Source organism: Aquarana catesbeiana, linkage group LG06 (assembly GCF_042186555.1).
Source record: "Aquarana catesbeiana isolate 2022-GZ linkage group LG06, ASM4218655v1, whole genome shotgun sequence".
NCBI lineage: Eukaryota > Metazoa > Chordata > Amphibia > Anura > Ranidae > Aquarana > Aquarana catesbeiana.
In genome coordinates, this window is record NC_133329.1 from 303,225,641 (window position 1) to 303,244,626 (window position 18,986).

At 39.3% G+C, this 18,986-nt stretch overlaps 1 protein-coding gene across 1 annotated transcript in view; it reads left to right on the top strand.

Moving 5' to 3' along the window:
* SPAG16 (sperm associated antigen 16) overlaps positions 1–18,986 on the top strand; it is a 1,492,162-nt gene that overhangs the window by 114,401 nt on the left and 1,358,775 nt on the right. The window contains exon 6 of the mRNA XM_073633573.1: positions 609–716. Within this exon, the coding sequence (XP_073489674.1) occupies positions 609–716 (108 nt within the window). The remainder of the gene's footprint in view (positions 1–608; positions 717–18,986) is intronic.

The following is an 18,986-nucleotide window of genomic DNA, read 5'->3' on the forward strand; positions in this document are numbered from 1 at the left end:
TATCTTTGTCCCCTTTTGGGAAGATTAACCCTCATGATTTCTTATAGTGGCCATTGTCATGTGCACTAAAAGTAAAGGGGAAATTCCATTATCTGTGTAGTGCTGTAATAGGAGTAGAGGGGGTATTTTCCAATAGTAACACCTGTTCCAGTGACAACCCACAAAGATAGGATATATCATCACTTATATATTTTCTCTCACTACCTGTTGTGTCTCTAGAGCAGGAATTGAAGGGGAATCTCACTTGTCTGGTGTTAACACTAATTTTTGGTAAATGTTGGGGCCAGTCAAACCAGCAAGATTTTCTTATTTCTTTGGTTCTCTGATGTCTTAAAAAAAAAAAAAATTGAAGAATTCAGTGGGTCCCTCTACTTGCAAACTCTATGTGCAAATTAAATATGTTTCGAATGACTTGCTGACTATTTAAATTGAATTAAATAAAATTTCTTAATAAACACAAATGTTCAGTAGTGATGTAAAAAGAAAAAACACAGTCCCTTTTTATGATGTGCTGCTGTGGTTATTTTTTTCCAGTCGTTAAATGTTAAAACTTTCACAGATTTGGCCTTTAGAAAAATGTTATTTTTCTGTGTGTTCCTTTCATGCAGTAAGGCTAAAGAGTCGATGATAAAGCTGCAAAAAGAGCGCGATTTCCACAGGATGCATCATAAGCGTGTGGCCCAGGAAAAAAACAAACTTATTAATGACATCAAACGGTAAGGAAGCCTCTCGCTTGGCTTGGTCTAGATCAACGATGCAAATACAACATTTCTGCTCTTATTGGTGTGATTTCCTGCTCTCATCAAATAAACTATAGATATGAGCCTTTGATTAGTTTGAAAAAAAATCTTTCTAAAATGCCACAATCAATAATTGCATACTTACCATACATAGTAGGGGTTAACTTAGATGATGGGAGATGGGGGTTGGAGTGTGGCTGATGAAGACGCCGCAGGCTTTCTTGAAATGCTAGTCTTTCCCCTGTGCAGCAAATGTCACCAATAAAATTATTTTTGTTAGGGGCTTTTAATAGTAAGAAGAATAATATATTGTACTTTGTTTCTTCAAATGGGTCTGTGTATTCCTGGCACATACTGCACCAGAATCTGATTGTATTGGCTCAGGCATTTAAATGCAGTAGAATTTCAATGCTTGAGTTCTGTACGCTTAAAATATATTATCCTTTAATCATGAAACTGATGTATTGTTTTTGGTGGAAGAATATACTGTAGGTAAAAACTTCTTATAGAACATAATTGGTTTTAACCACTTGCTTACCAGCGTACGAATGGCAAGTGGTTATAACAGTAGCATGGCTGCAGCTGCATGCTGCTGGCTTCAGTTTGTTACTGTATTTAAATCTGCTAGTAGTTCTAACACGCCTCTTCGCACTGACTGACAACATTGCTGTCCAAATCTGCTCCCTATGCTCCCTCATTAAAGTGGTTTCTGAGGGGCAAACAGAGGAAAAAAATTAAAAAAAGAAAATTAATACAGCCACTGCATCTAATAATTGGTAAACTATATATACAGTGCCTTGAAAAAATATTCTTACCCCTTGAAATTTTCCACATTTTTGTCATGTTACAAGCAAATACTTAAATATATTTTATTGGGATTTAATGTGACCAACACAAAGTGGCACAAAATTGTGAAGTGGAAGGAAAATGATAAATGGTTTTCAATATTCTTTACAAATAAATATGTGAAAAGTGTGGCGTGCATTTGTATTCAGCCCCCCCCCCCCCCCAAAGTCAATACTTTGTAAAACCACCTTTCGCTGCAATTACAGCTGTAAGTCTTTTTGGGTATGTCTCTACCAGCTTTGCACATCTAGAGAGTGACATTTTTGCCCATTCTTTTTTGCAAAATATGTCTGTGAACAGTAATATTCAAATCTTGCCACAGATTCTCAATTGCATTTAGGTCTGGACTTTGACTGGGCCATTCTAACATATGAATATGCTTTGATCTAAATCATTTTATTTGTAGCTTTTGGCTATATGTTTAGAGTCGTTGTCCTGCTCGAAGGTGAACCTCCGCCGCAGTCTTAAAGTGGTTGTAAACCCATTGAAAAAACAAAAAGCCTGCAAGGCAAAGGCATAATAAGCTAGTATGCATCGCGCACTAGCATAATTATGAAATACTTACCTTAGATCAAAGCTGGTGCAGCAGTCCCCGTACACCGCTGTGTCCAGCGACATGTCTCCGGAATGTTACTTATGGCGATGTGATTGGCCGGAGCTGCAATGACATCACTCCTGCGCATGCACGCGGGAGCCGCTGGTCACGGCACATTAGCTAAAGCAATGGCACAAACGAGCCGTTGCTTCAGTGCGCATGTGCCAATGACTTCGGCATGTGCTGATACAGTGGATATCTCCTAAACCGTGCAGGTTTAGGAGTTATCCACGGTACCTATAGGTAAGCCTTATAGGCTTACCTGTAGTGAAAAGTGATTTGTCAGGGTTTACAACCACTTTAACAGGTTTTCTTCTAAGATTACCCTGTATTTGGCTCCATCCATCTTCCCATCAACTCTGACCAGCTTCCATGTCCCTGCTGAAGAAAAGCATCCCCACAACATGATGCTGCCACCACCATGTTTCACAGTGGGGATGGTGTGTTTAGGGTGATGTACAGTGTTTTCCGCCATACATAGCGTTTTGCTTTTAGGCCAAAAAGTTCAATTTTGGTCTCATCTGACCAGAGCACCTTCTATCACACCTTTGCTGTGCCCCCCACATGGCTTCTCACAAACTGTAAATGGGACTTCTTATGGCTTTCTTTCAACAATGGCTTTCTCTTGCCACTCTTCCATAAAGGCCAAATTTGTGGCATCCACGACTAATAGTTGTCCTGTGGACAGATTCTGCCACCTGCAGCTCCTCCCGAGTTACCATGGACCTCTTGGCTGCTTTTCTGATTAATGCTCCCCTTGCCCGGTCTGTCAGTTTGGGTAGACACCCGTGTTTTGGTAGGTTTGCAGTTGTGCCATACTTTTTTCCATTTTCGGATGATAGATTGAACAGTGCTCCGTGAGATGTTCAAAGCTTGGGATATTTTTTTATAACCTTCACTAAGGTTTTCTAACAAACCTCTGAGGGCTTCACAGAGCGGCTGTATTTATACAGAGATTAAATTACACGCAGGTGGACTCTACTAATTAGGTGACTTCTGAAGCCAATTGGTTCCACTAGATTTTAGTTAGGGTTATCAGAGTAAAGAGGTCTGAATACAAATGCACGCTACACTTTTCAGATATTTATTTGTAAAAGATTTGGAAAACCATTTATCATTTTCCTTCCACTTCACAATTATGTGCCACTTTGTGTTGGTCTATCACGTAGAATCCCAATAAAATCCATTTATGTTTTTGGATGTAACATGACAAAATGTGGAAAATTTCAAGGGGCACGAATACTTTTTTAATGCACCGTATTACGTTTTTGGTTTAGGGTTTATTAGCGCTTTAAACCTTGACATATTTGGTATCTACTGTATTTACTCGACACCACATCACCTTTTTATATTTTACCAAAATACTGGGTATTATATAGGATGTGTGTGCACTAAAATTTATTTAAGTGTATATTTTCCTGAAAATTTGTGTTTGAAAAATGGCTGTGCAAATATTAAATTAATTTTTTATGTCAACACCCATTCTTCAGGGCCTCTGCTTTCAGGCAATCTATAATGTGTGGGGGCAAAAGATGCTAATTTTAAAATGTATGTGAAAAATGTCAAAATTGCTCCAGACAGCTAGTGCTAACGTGTATCTAATGTCGCGTACACACGAGCGGACTTTTTGACCGGACTGAGTCCGGCGGACAATTCGACCGTGTGTGGGCTTCATCTGACCTGCAGCTGACTTTTTCGGTCGAAAATCTAACGGACTTTAGATTTGGAACATGTTTCAAATATTTACGTTGGTACTCTGCCGGACCCAGTTCCTATCGAAAAGTCTGCTCGTCTGTATGCTAGTCCGACGGATGAAAACCGACGCTAGGGCAGCTATTAGCTACTGGCTATCAACTTCCTTATTTTAGTCCGGTCGCACGTCATCACGTACGAATCCGTCAGACTTTGGTGTGATCGTGTGTAAGCAAGTCCGTTTGTTCGTAAAGTCCGTCGGAAGTCCGCCTAAAGTCCGTCGGATAGACCATTGGACCAGTCTGGTCGAAAAGTCCGCTCGTGTGCATAAGAATAAAGAAATATGTAATGTTCTGCTTCCTACTAGTCCTTAGAAGTAATGTTTTTTTCCTTTTTCGGCTTTATTTTATTTCCCCTGGTAATCCTGCCAGTAACACAGTTCCTGTCCTTTTGTCACAATGCTCACTCGCTGTGCAGAGCCCTTTCACCCTTGGCTGCTCTCCTGATTTAGACTACAATACCTTTCCCTTTCTTCATTTCCATTTAATGGGGATGAGGAAATGGTAGTTTAAAAAAGATAGCTGAAAGAGCTGAGAACATTGTTTGGTATATTAGTCCAGCTCACAGGAAGTGTCAAAGACACTGCATTTCTGGCAAGATGAACAGGTCTTTTCTGTACTTGCTGAAAATGTTTAACCAAAAAAAACAAAATACAAATCCACCACATCGAAGGACTGGTAAGTTCAATATGTAATGCTTTATGTTTCTAGGTTTGGATTTCCTTTAAATAAGCATCTGCTTACAGTGATTGTAAAGCTGCATTTTTTTCAATTAAAATAGTAAACATGGCATGCTTACCTTCTCTGTCCAGTGGTTTTACACAGAGTGGCCCAACCTCCTCTTTTGGGGTCCCCTCGCTGGTGCTCTCGGCACCCCCTTCCTTCAGAATGCCCCCATACCAAGCTGCTTGCTTTGGGGGCAGTCATGAGGGCTCGATCCTGAGCTGAGCTGTCTGCATTTATTGACACAAACTGCGTGGCTCAGCCCACCCCCCTGCCCCCTCCTCACAGGATTTGATTGACAGCAGCTAGAGCCACTGCTGTCTCTGAGCCTGTGAGGAGAGAGAGAGAGAAATAGACCAGCACTGCTGCTCTCGGGCACAGTGCTGGATCGAGGTCGGGTTTAGGCAAGTATTTGCGGGGGCAGACCATGGAAGTGTCTCAATTAGGAGCACTAAGTGTCATATCTGTCTGCTGCTTTGTTCCTCTGCTATCAGCATGAGTCACATTTGACAAGTTTTCCTGTCACCAAGAGCAAAAAGGTGACGGGAGGGAGCTTAAGCTGATTGACAGCCTCGGCTCTGTTTCTGTGTGCTGTGTGAATGGTGGTGTGTCCCTTCCATCAGGTGTTAGAGCTCTCCTCACTGAGCTCTGCAGAGTATAACGTAAGCTCCCCACCTCCTTTTTCTATATGTTCAGACAAGCTTTAACAATTCTGGCCTTTGAACAGCTGTAGAGAAGAGAGCGCTGCAGATAAACGGGTACAACTTGTGTAGGAGGATTTGTTTAATCCCTGTGTATCACCTGAAGATCGTGATTTCCCAGGGTATAAGTAGGTTTAACAATCACTTTTGTTTAGAGAAAAACATTCTCCTCTGGGTTATCTATAGACATTGCAGAGATTTTAATACACTTTGTTGCAGAGTCTTACCTTTTGTTATTCTGAAGGAATAGCTGTTTGTTTGTCTGTGTCCATGTGTTAAGAGAATGTGTATGGGAGTGTTTTTCTAATTATCAGTCAGTTGCTGCACCTGCAGGGCTCTAATATAGAAACTTGCAAGGTCTATATCCCTTTGGACGTGATTTCCCTTTGAGAGTATCTCTCTAAAAATGTTGCGGGGGAATGCTCATAATCTGATTTGTATCTCAGTGCAAACTTCTGGGAAAATCAGTAAACCTTTTTTTTTTTTTTTTTTAATTTTATTTCCCATGAAATTTGCGTTGCCCTTTTAAACCAGTTTATAGCCATTTACCATGTTACCAGTTTGCAATCCTGGATATTACACGCTGATGAATATGAGATTAGTGTAAAAAAGTATATATGTATAGGGGAGGGTGGCGCTGTCCGTCACCTGAAGCGTGAACCTCTTAGGTGAGTCACATTTCTCAGGTGAGAGTGCAATTATCCAAGTAAAAAGCAGTGAGATATGTCAATGTGTGAAATTTTAAGGGGTTCTCTCCCTGTATCCTATACCAAAAAAGTGTATATATTTAGTGCTATTACTGATTCCAGCCAGAACCGTGAGAATAAAGATTATGAAAATAAAGTCCAGTCTTTGTAGTGCAAATGACAAAGTTCCAAGTGACTTGTGTTGGTATCCAAAGTGACTTGTGCATAAATTTAGCCACAAATCTTGTGAAAATAGTGAAGTGACATCCGTGCTCCCCTTCAGTTCCCCACTCACCAGATCCTAGCACCCCTGCAGGGGTAAAGCGCATGTATAGAGTGTGTGTGGCTGTTTCCAGAGCGATCACCTCCTTTTTGGCACATCCAACCTTGGGCTATCCAGATCCTTATGTTCCTATGAGGATGAGGCGTTTGCAATAGGTAAGATTCCTCTAATCACCTCCTCCGTGGCTCCGGTAGGATATCCTGATCCACGAAGTGTAATCTCAGAGGACTCTTGGATCAGAGGCTTGCAGCAAGTGATCACCCACACCTTCAGTCCTTGGCATTGAAGATCATGACAGCTACGCCCTGATTGCCCATTCATCTGAACACCAGCAGACCACCCAGGGGGGCTCCACTCCGCACGGATTTGGCTGCATCTGGCAGATTTCTCTCATCATTTAAATTTTTCACTCATCCACTTGTCAGATCTTTAATGCCAAGGATTGAATGTGTCTGTAGTGTGGGTGATTGCTTGCTGCAAGCCTCTGGTCCAAGAATCCTCTGAGATTACTCTATTCTTCATGCCTCAGGATATCCTACCGGAGCCACGGAGGTGGTGATTAGAGGAATCTTGCCTAATGCAAATGCCTCATCCTCATAAGAACATAAGGATCTGGATACCCCCAAGGTTGGATGTGCCAAAGAGGAGGTGATCGCTCTGTAAACAGCTATACACTCACTATATACGCTTTACTCCTGCAGGGGTGCTAGGATCTGGTGAGTGGGGAACTGAAGGGGTGCACGGAAGTCACTTCACTATTTTCACAAGATTTGTGGCTAAATATATGCACAAGTCGGAATTTTGTTATTTGCACTACATAGACTGGACTTTATATATATATATATATATATATATATATATATATATATATATATATATATATATATATATATAAAATTATATTCGTTTGCACATCTATATATTATGTCACTTTTTGTGAGGGTAACATGTATGATGATTTTTTTCTGATGAGTTTGAAGAATTTCTGGATGCAATGTCCTTATATTGTGTTTTGTATATTGATTTTCATAATCTTTATACTCACGATTCTGGCTGGAGCCTATACACAATTTTGTAATCAATAAGTAATAGAGCACTAAATATATATATTTTTTGGGTATAGGATATAGGGTGAGAACCCCTTTAAAATTTCACACATTGACCTATATCACTGCTTGTCACTTGGATAATTGCACTCTCACCTCAGAAGAGTGACTCACCTAGGAGGTTCACTCTTCAGGTGACGGGCAGCGCCACCCACCCCTATACATATATACTTTTTTACACTGTTGGTGCCCCATCTTTGGAGCCCCCCAGGGGAGGCAGCAGCTCAGCCTACATCTAACCGGGGAATTTACTAATTTATATAAGATTAGTACCCGCCTTCACTGCACTGTGGTGATTGGCAGCAAGACTTCCAGATTTTTTTTTTCCTGGTTCAGAACAGCCTACTGAGGAGGAGTGGGCAGACTGGTCCTAACATAGATTTTATATATATATATATATATATATATATATATATATATATATATATATATTTTTTTTTTTTAAACCACATGGAGGTCATTTTATCTGCCTTAGATTCGGATAGTCTTAGTGGCATTAAAATGGTTCAAATGAATTTTGTCATGAGATAAAGATGACATTTATAAACAATACGATTTGCCTGGCTGTCGTGCTGATCTACTCACTCCACTAATTTAGTCAGACCCAGAATAAAAAAATGGGTTGGTCATTTCTCTTATGCATAGGTGTGCGCAGCCTATTGTATTAGGGTGTGCACCTCAAAGCTCCAAAACATATGCCTTTGTGACATATTAAGCCTCTTCCCCACTCGTCATCCTAAAACAATGGGTGGGGGGGTTGCAGGTGAGCACACAGGGGGACCTGGGCAGCAGAAAGAAAAGGAACTGGGACAAGAGGGGTGGCATACAATGGTACCAATCCCCTGTATTTTCCTCCCATGGCATCTGAATATCGGCGAGAGGAAGAGGAGGAGAAGCCTACTTTCAGCTGCTGCAGAAGAAAATACAGATCGGTCCCTTAATTTCCACTCCAGCTGCCTATCCTGTCCAGGTTCTGGGGGTCGGCAAGTAAGGATCGCGCCTTACCTGTCACCTGCCCACAATTGATGGGTTGCCAACTCTCCAGGATTAGGGTGTGCCCAGGCACACCTGGCACACCCCTTGCGCACGCCTATGCTCTTATGATTGTAATTGAAAACCAGGCACCATCAGTGTTCACAGGAAAAAAAGGGACTAGAATTTGTGAATTTAAGCTCTCCACTTGGGTATTATTGTGACATATGGTAGATAAACTAGTAATGTAGGGAGTTCTAATTCTTTGCAGGCATTTTTAAGCAAAAACTCTTCTAGATTTTTTTTTTGTTAACTTTGGATGAACCTTTTTTGAAAACAGCATTTGAAAAAGCAGACTGTTACTAACACAACACATACCTATGGTGGCGAGGTGGGGTGGGGTGGAGCAGAACAGGTCCCTTTTGCGCATGATCACCAGCTTTTTGGGGCAGATTAATGGAAACTGGAATCTGTTTCAGTTGATTGTGCAAGTGTTGACTGGTCATGGGGTGTATGGAGTGCACCAAAATACTCGAGTGTGTTATAACTATGTTGGTGTCCCTTGTTAATTTTACATTGTATTTTTTAAAATGCAATTGCCTACTTCCAAGCTGTTATTTGAAGTAAAACACATAGCCAAGTATTATTCTACACATTTTTTTTATTGTGCATTAAAAAAAGAAAACAAATAAAATTAGACATGCTATCTGCCAATAGAACTTAACCAAAAAGTGCATTCTGTGCATCCAGAAATATAGAAAATATACCAAATCAAATCATTTATTCAACCAAAAAATAACATAAAAGCCTCATGCATGTGTCCTGCTTCCTAATATAGGGGGTCCGTAATGCCAAGAGTTGGTGAAAGCAGGGGTCCGCCATCTGGAGATAATTTCGAAAATCATCCGGATTATTCTCCTGGAGCTCCCGTAGCAATGGCATATAACATAATTGGTCACGATTTAATAAAGCAACCAATTTTGGGTCCAAGAAATCCTCCTCCTCCTGGTCCTGGACTGGACTTGGGTCAAAGCAATAACTCCAAGGCCAATAATAAATAACACGTTATCTCCTCTGATTCCGCAACATGTCTGGTTGATGAATGGCCATTCATAAACGAACTGAAAATCACAAAATTAAAAGCTTGTATCAACACTCACCAAACTTCTACTAACACTAAATTAGCAGAAGGAGCCCAAAGGGTGGTGCCCGGCAATTGAACTTCTTCTTTATTGGCTCGTAGTACGTCCAGTACGTCACTACGTTCGTGTTACAATTGCTTGCCGTTTGTATGCAAGAAAAAGGTTTTGGCCGATCGTGTGTTCAAGGCTTTAGTGTATATTGCACAGAGGACTTGGGCAGGACCAGCTTAGAGGAGCATACTAAATTATATTGGTATGCAGGGACTGCGTGTTAAGAAGATGCTGCACTTCAACTCCTACTCAAGGCTAAAAAACACACCACTGTATAGCTCACTAAGGATGAGCTCAGGCGTGTTCGCAAACAGCACGTGCAGAGCCCGCCGGGAAGTCGTGAAATGTCTTACTGACTGTGATTAGCGCTCCCCAGTGCCGATCTCTGCAGCCGCGCATCGGGACAATGTCTCACTGCTTGTGATTAGCGCTCCGCAGTGCCGACTTCCTGGCGGGCTCTGCACGTGCTGTTTGCGAACACACCTGAGCTCATCCTTAAAGCTCACTAGTAGTGAAAACTACAAGTGTTTGTTACTGGAGATTAATCAAAGCCAATTCAAAAAGTGTCATTTTCTTGGATTTGGTTTTGTCTGCTGCCACCCAAAGTTCTGCTATGGGGAACCTCAATGCACTTTATTTTTTTCCAAATGTTTTTTATTGAAGATTAAAAATTGCAACATAGTCAAACATTGCATTTTTATTGGAGTCAAAGCCTCCAATAATAGTAAGGCACATGTAGATATAAACAGTACCATTAGCACAATGTTAACTTCCACATATCAAAAGTTGTGCTCAACATAGTACACTTGGAGGCGTTATGACGCAACCAAATACATGGATAAGCTGGTACTAACATATATCAAAATAGAACAATGGTTGAACATTCTTATGAACAGTAAGATTGCAGTATAACAATATAATATTACTAAGATCCAATGGGATACCATCATATTTAGAAGTGAACAATCTTAATATCTCTGGGGCCCAGAGACCCTGTATCAACATGTAAGGCAGTAACTATGTTAGAACTAGATAAGGTGTGTGTTGAGCTGATTTCTTGAGACAAGAGAGACTAAGTAAGCAAGACTAAGTAAGCACACTTTTTAGGGCAATGTGGGATGCATTTTCTTTTCTATATACCTAAGGTGATTGCTAGCAAAATTATATGAACCTTACTTTCAATTCAAGGACCTGTACAAGTTCATATCTTCTGTTTGAATAGCATTTCATTCACCACTCAAAAATGGTGCTTGGCAAATTATAGTTATTGCAAAGGAGAAAATCAACCTCAACAATTCACATACAATAACGAAAGTATAGAGGACGGGTCATATATTCTGTCACTCCACACTGAAAACTTAAGTCCTTTGCTGACAATTTTCCTTTCATGGAACCCTGTGTTTGGTGCCACCTGAGTCGCATAGCCCAAGCAGGGAATTGAATTCCGCTGAAACAGAACAAACACCTAATTGCTGTACCTGTAGACATATAGCATTCTATCCATGTGTAAAGAGAATGTCTGAACACTCACAAAACTTAGAAATAAGAAGGCAATAAGTATTGCTTTGTTTCAGCCAATGAAGGAAGAATAGTGCTTTACAAGTTTTAGACCTGCCTCCACTGACTTCCTCTCTTTGTGTTTTTTGAAACAAGAATGCTGTTGAAGTGCAGTCTGGCCCAGCAGCAGTCTGTTCCTAATAATAATAATAAACTTTATTTTACATAGTGCCTTGAAAGGTAGCTTCTCAAAGCGCTTTACAAGGAAAACACAAGAAAGACACAGGGTAACATTAAGGAAAAAAGGGACAATTATGTGAAAGCTTCTCTAAAGAAAAAAGTTTTTTTTAGATTTGTTTTGAATGAGTTTAGAGAAGATTACACTGTTATTTGGAAGTGAATTCCAGCGTTTTGGAGCATAGCAGGAGAAGGCTCTGTCTCCCATTGAGTGTAAGTGAGCGGGGACACACAAGTCCAGAATTTTAGGAGCGGAGGTTATGGGGGGGGGGCGTGGAGTAAGTTGATAGAAGTTCAGAGAGATAATGGGGTGCCAAACAATGAAGATCCTAATAGGTGAGCAAGTGGATCTTAAAGTCTGTGTGAATTCTGATGGGTACCCAGTGCAAGAACTCCAGAATAGGGGTAATATGATTACTTGTACCAGACCTAGTCAGGATTCTGGCAGCAGAATTTTGAACATAATGAAGTTGATTAATAGTGGATTTAGGTACACCAGCGAGTGAAGCATTGCAGTAGTCAAGCCAGGAGAACATAAATGAATAGATTAGCTTTTTAGCTACAAAATTCTGAAAATTCTTGTCCTAATTTAATTGATGGCATTTTCTTGGCATTCTTTAGGTTTATGTGCAGTTTTTGTCCTGAATGAAGCTCTTCTTTAAACTGGAACTATGGGCAACAAAAAAAAAAAAAAAATGACTTACATAAATGATGCCGTCTGCCTCTAGTATTAAAGCAGATTCAGTTTTTCTAAATCCCAAGGTAACATAACGTTGTTTACCTGTTGATCCTTCTGGTAGGTCAGTTATTGTTCCACTTCTTTTAACATGTTGACAGCTGTGTTTGCTCTACAGTGAAATGTCACTCTGTGGACAGAGTATTTTTTGATGGACATTCAGTTTTAAATGGACTTAAAATAAGTGACAAACAAATTTAAACTAACTCAAGCTAACTCTTTTTAAACGGTTACAGCAACAGCCTTTTTTTATGGAAAACAGGTCTGCATGTAAATATGAAGAAAAATATAAATCGAGGAATTTAAAATAAAAAATGTTTTCATTTACTGAATAATATTACAAGTATTAACCACAAACACCTACCAGAATACAGTATTTTTGCTGTAATGGTCTTTTAATGACTCTTGCTATTAATGTGCCAGTCTTGCCTTATCTGCTGCCCCATGAAGCACCGCCAGCCTAATTTTGAGAAATGTTTTTCAGCAATCGAGGCAGTCCTGAGTATAGATTAGTACTTATGAGTTTGTGTGTATGTTTGTTCTGATCAGTAAGTCACGCCAGTAATTCTACATTTGCCTTCCAGGTGTTCTTTCTTCATCAGATTGTTTCCAGAACTCTGAAAACATGAGAGTTCTCTATTACAAACAATTAGTTGCTACGGCAGGTATATAAGTCATAAAATCAATGGTAGTAATTTGAGAGATTTGCCAGCAATTTAACATAGCCATTAATAATTAATTACATAGATGCAACGTTGTGCTCCAACAAAGAAAAACCTTTGGAAATTAGTGTTTGCTCTAGTTACCGATAGTCACAGGATGTTTGTTTCTCAATCCTGTTGGTCTGGATTGATTTCCGTAGACTGCCGCTGACGTGTACAGGTTCTTCCAGACTTATCGTTATAAAGGAGGGGGGATCACTTGGCTGCAATGAGTATATTTTGGTCAATATTATTCTTTCCCCAAGATAAGATCAGCGATTCTTCACATAATACAGCAACATCCACACACATAGGAAACCCAACGATAGAGACGATTTATTCTTCTTAAGAAAATACATTTTTGCACACTGGTACTGACTATTATTCCAATTTTTCTCCTCTCCCTCAGTTTCTGTCCCTCACTCAGCTAATGTGACCCCAGTGCTGATGGAGGGGGAAAAGGGCAGGACAAACAAGAATGCTGCACAAGAACCTGATGTCTTCCTTATCTACCAATTATATCATTGGTTGTTAGGATGCCAGTAGCTAGAAGGTTGTAATGGTGCACAATGAGAACCTGTGGCTTTGTGTGACTAAAAGGCAGTCTTGGTCCACCTTGTAGCTTGTATTCCATTGTTGGACATTTTTTAGGCATTTTACCAAGGCACCCATGAAGAAACATAAAGGCACGCCAGGGTGCCAGGGACCCTGGTTGAAAAAGGCTGAGTTAGATTTATGTGAATAGATTATAGCTCAAAAGTGTCCCAGATAAGCATTTCTTAACTCCTCAAATATTTTTAGCAGATTTTTTTTTTTTTTTTAGTTTTCCCCTCTGTAGAAACCGCTATGTTAATTTGTATTAAATTATTGTAAGTATTTAAATTTGTATTTACTTCAGGTTTTTGTTAGTACCTGCACAGCAGAACTCGGCTTTGGATAAAAAGAAACAGCACTAAGTGCTGATCAGGTGTGCTTGATGCAAATGTACTGACAAACAATATGTTTATTGGAGGAGAGAGTATTTTTTTGCTGAACTCAGTCACTACTGCTCCTTCACTGTCCAGTCACAGGCTGGGTGCAGAAAGGTGATAAAACTTTATTGCTTAACATGACTACAGAAAAGTCAGATCAGCAGAATTGTTCAAAATTCAGGACAAGTTGTAAAGAAACACACGTTTTATGGCTTTGGCAGATAAAACTGTTTACATGTATGTACTCTTATAAAAGATTTGCTGTTTGGCGTTCCGCTTTAACCCATTGAATTGCATGGACCACTCGCTACATATCCAGGACATTTGTTGAGTTGGTACTTTTACATATGAAAGTTCACATTTCTACCCCCAATACTTTCATATTTCTTGATACCTTCCCTGTTTTGGTGGTCTGTACCAAATTCCCTTTACCCCGTTCTTTTATACTGCCGGGTATGTGATGATAACAATTTGAACTGAAGCTTTGCTGCAAACTTTCTTGTAATTAACAGCAGCTTACTAGATTGCTTCTTCTGTAGCCCATACAAATGACATATGGTTCTTTGCAGTGGCCCAGTAATCAATGAAGCAAGAGCTATTGACTTTCATACTGCAAGTAGCATTTTAATTAACTCTTTTTCTGAAGTCGTTGTGACCGTGTCCTATGCTTCCTGTAATGCTTTTCATTCAATTTGTCAGCAGAACTCTGTACAGTCAAATCCCAAGAAACCCCCACGTCATATCTTTCTATAATCTGTTATTGATCATTTTACATTTTGCGGGACTCTTAAAGGTGCAATCAATGATCTTGTGTTCCAAAAGCATATTTTAAGTATAGCACAAAGTATCTTTCTGCCATGTAGTCCATAGATCTCCATCTCAGTTTTTGCAGATAAAGAAATGTAGCTGTCATTCCCTCCAGGGACTGCAATGATTTTGATTAAAATATGAAAAAGCTGTCATATATTTTCCCGAATGTTTTGCTTTTCCTGTGTTACCATTTTTTTGGCATTAGTGACAAAGTGTTGGGTACCCTTAGGACAGACAACACAAAAGTTAAAATCAATTATAAGTCTGTATGAGAGTTTAGCCTACTTGCAAGAGGATGTGTCTGCACAGAAACCTTCCTGTCCTCAGGCTACTCATCCATGAAAATTTTGTATTTTAAACCTTTTAAATTTTGTGCTGGAAGCAGTTGAAATCTTTTGCTGCTGCAGTGTTATGTTCAGGGGTGTACAAAATGTTAAAATATGGTATGAAAGGCAAGATAAAAAGTTATAACAGCTGGGGGGGTGGGGTGGGTTGTTCATTTCCTGAAAAATCTATTGGAACAAAGATGCCCCTTACTCCTTTCAGTTTAAGAGTCACATTTGCATATACCCACTGTTAGCAAAACCAAGTACGGAAAATAGCACTCTGGGAATTGTTGATTAATGGAAAATACTATAAAGAAGATGTACATTAACTTAGTCTTTCTCTGTCTTTTTATCAGAGGAGCCCTTAAGATATTTTTAGGTTTCAGGAAACTCAGGCTAAAATAAATTCATTGGGGCTCATCAAACTGTCCCTTATATTGATGGTCAATGGGAAGAATGCCTCTTAAATTGATGGCCATTGTGAAGAATGCCCCTTTACCTTGCAGTGGTAATAAGTGGGAAGATTGCTTCTCCTTACACTGGTGGTTAGAGTGCTAACCATACAGCTAAAAAGATCATCTGTGTCATGCTGCTGGATCTGCCAATGTAAATTGGCCCTTGAACTGTGCAGGCACCATTAGGATCGGAGGGCAATCAACCAAAGCCCAAGGAAGCCTAGGGTTCTATTAAACCCTGGTTGACATTGGTCAAATTAAATGCAACTTTTTTCAGTTTTGTAGGAAAGGGTTAAAAACCTCCTATCAGTTTATTTTTTTGTTGTCTTTGTTCCATTGGGGAGATTTTCCTTTTACTTCCTGTCCAAGTTAGAAACGCAAACAGAAAATGAGAGGAAATCTTTCCAAAGTGAAAGGTACTCCCCTTTAAGACAGTTATCACTGGATTTGGTGTACCTATTGAAAAATGTCCTTTCGTCTCATTTTCTGGCAACAGCTATAAAATTAAAGTGCAAACCTAAAAAAATTTTGAGCAGGCAGGTTGTTTATTGTAGATGAGACCTGTTTGTGTTTTTTCTGCAGTAAAACAAAATTACATAGCTGTTCATAATCTTTATTGGAATGTATACTGCATTGCGCATCTCAGTGTACATTCTCGGCATGTAATGAATGAATTCTCGTGCACATGCACAGGATTATTTAATTTCTTGGCTGGCCAACCAAGATGGCTGGAGATTCAGCACCCGTAAAGGAAACCAGGGTGAACATGTCTTGAGTGTGAGTGTGGTTTAGCTGCATTGGACCAACTCTAGGTATAGGATTGTGTATATGGAAGTTTTCTACTTGTGTGCGTGTGTATGTATATATATATATATATATATATATATATATATATATATATATATATATATATATATATATATATATATATATATATATATATAATAAAAAAATATATATATCAGGAGGGCATTGTGGGGAGAAAAATAATTTGGGTGGAGATTTAAATTTTTTGTTTTATCATTATGGAGGGATGACTTCACTATTGCCCCATTATCTAATAGAAATTATTCAACCTAAAATAAATTTACAAGTACCTTTTGACAATATTCCTATCAGTTCATATCTGCAGTCTGCCAGGTTCACTGTATTATTTTACAGCATACAGGTAAAAGACAGGCCAAGTGCTGTGCATCTCCCATGTTTATGTATGGGAACGATGAGCTCCAAACTGCATGGAAACATATATACAAATAAGCCTCTTGAATTACTGAAGAAAACAATCCTTTTGATTTCAGTGGGATTTATTATGAATCTACTGCTGAATTATTTATGCCTGTGTTCCACCGCCAAGAGGACAAAACATCCTCTAATTTGGTACTGCGCCTCTGCAATATGCTTCAGTATAAGTGTATAAAGTGATTCTAAAAATGATGCAGAGGTTTATAGTAGTCTGTTGGTGTCATTTCATGGCAGGTGGGTTAATCATGCATTCACTGAGAATAAAGTAGAGAAAATCACTGTGATACAGCTATTTTGTGCTCCTGACAGCACTCTATTTCCAATTGTCTGTACAAATACAAACTAGCAATGAGCTGGACGCAGAAGGGTAGTGGTGTTTTAATATCTACATTCTGCAGTAAAACCACCTAAATTTATGCTGTACTTGTTTTGATATAGGGACTATAGAGCTATTTTAATACAGATCACAATTAAACCTGCCTAACCACAGGTTATGTGCACTTCTTTTTTTGTTAAATGCAGCAGCAGCTTAATTGAAAATCCTTTTCTGACTTATAACTCTGCAATCAGTAAGGCTCATGCTTCTTTCTGATTGGAAAGCTCCTACTTGTCGGGCATTTAAAGGATACGTTCACTTTTGGGAACATGTTACATGTTCCACCAGTTTTTAGGGTGTAACATGTAACATGTTCCCAATGCTGCCCCCCTCCCTGTGGCAGCAGTAAAGGAAGAAGTTTCCCATGCTAGATGGCACTTTTTAAAATCAGCGAGGCTGCGTGGGGCTCTGCCCACATGGCCATCATTCATTCACACAGCGCTGTGTGCAAATGAACTATAAGCCCCGACATCCTTTGCAGTTGTCAGCTTGTAGTTCTCAGTGAACTACCACAGGGCTATGCAGCCCTGTGGTCGTTCATTGATTTCTTTCTGTCAGTGTATCTGCCAGCCCGTATGGAATGTATGGGTACACTGCACATATACTCTGACAGATCTGAAGGGGACCTTCATGGCACCAACGATCTGGCGATTGCTGGCGCAGTGCTTTACAGTACAGGCTCCAAAAGAAAAAAAATAATAAATGCACATTTTTTTACCTGCAAAAAAAAGTGCATTTACTGTATTTATTTATTTTAAAAGGCAAACTTCTCCTTTGTAAGGCCTATTCAGTGAGACAACTGCTTCCACACAGACAGCAAGGGCCCTTCTCTGTAGCATGCTGGCAGGGAACAGGCTTTTCTTTCTAGAATGTGGCTATTTTATAAAGAAAAAAACAAACTAACTTTGCTCATCTATAGGTGCAAAAGAAATTTATTTTTCTGACTAAAAGTGAAAGTTCATTTGATCTTTACTAGTTAGGGCGCTTGACAGAGAAAAGCTCTGCAGAGGGATATAGTGATGAATTGAACTGCATTCTGTGCAATAGATAGTAATACACAGGAGACACTATGGTGTCCCCTACAGGCCTCATTTGGCACAGTGACTCAAAGGGATTTTAGACCTTGAGTCAGAATGACAGCCAGGAAGCTAGAATTTTTGGAAGCCAGAAGTGGCAGCCTGTGAATTTCTATTAGTACATGTATGGTTTACGTTGGCCAGACACTGTTCCATACATGTGCAATCTCTCAATTCTTGCTTATGAAGAAATAATGGAAAGTGCTTCATGATCTTTGTGCATCTCTACATAATTGAACAGATGTTTGAGTAAAAATTTCCAACACTCTTAATCACTAGCAGCAATAAACAAGTTTCCCAGTGCAACCTTTTGTGCACCATATGTAGACCGATTTGTTTTAACAGCCCAGAACCTTTACTATGCTAAATTTGCCATATGCTTACACCAAGATAATTAATAAACAAACAGCAGATCAATGGAAACCCAATATAAAAAATCTTCTGGGTTTGTTGTAAATGTGGCAAGTCTTTATCTCTTTAGTACTGTGTAAACCAAAATACACAGTAAATTATAAATCAATTTAAAATTGAGGGATTCTTCAAATCTACTGGTCTGTGCACATGGTAACAACTACATGCAGATACAAGATGGATATAAGTTTCAAGATGTAGGGAATCACAAGCATTATATTTGGTGTAATACTGAACATTAAATATGTAGGCTAGGCAAACAAACATAAATACTGTATGTGCTTTGTGTTGGAAGACGTGATCCACCAAGGTAAAGAATAGATTTAGTGACATTTTAAAGCAAATCTTATAGACCACCTGGCACTTGGTTGTATACTGTCTACTTGTATCTTTTTCTTTCTTGTAAACCACAGCACGGCCAGTAAACTTTAATATGATGGTAATTATGCAGCTGTATACCAGCTGCAGATTTGATACATTTATGCAAATTGTTTTTCTTCTATAATGTGTGTTGTGAAGCACCATTCAAGTCTTTTTGCTTCTTTAAAATAC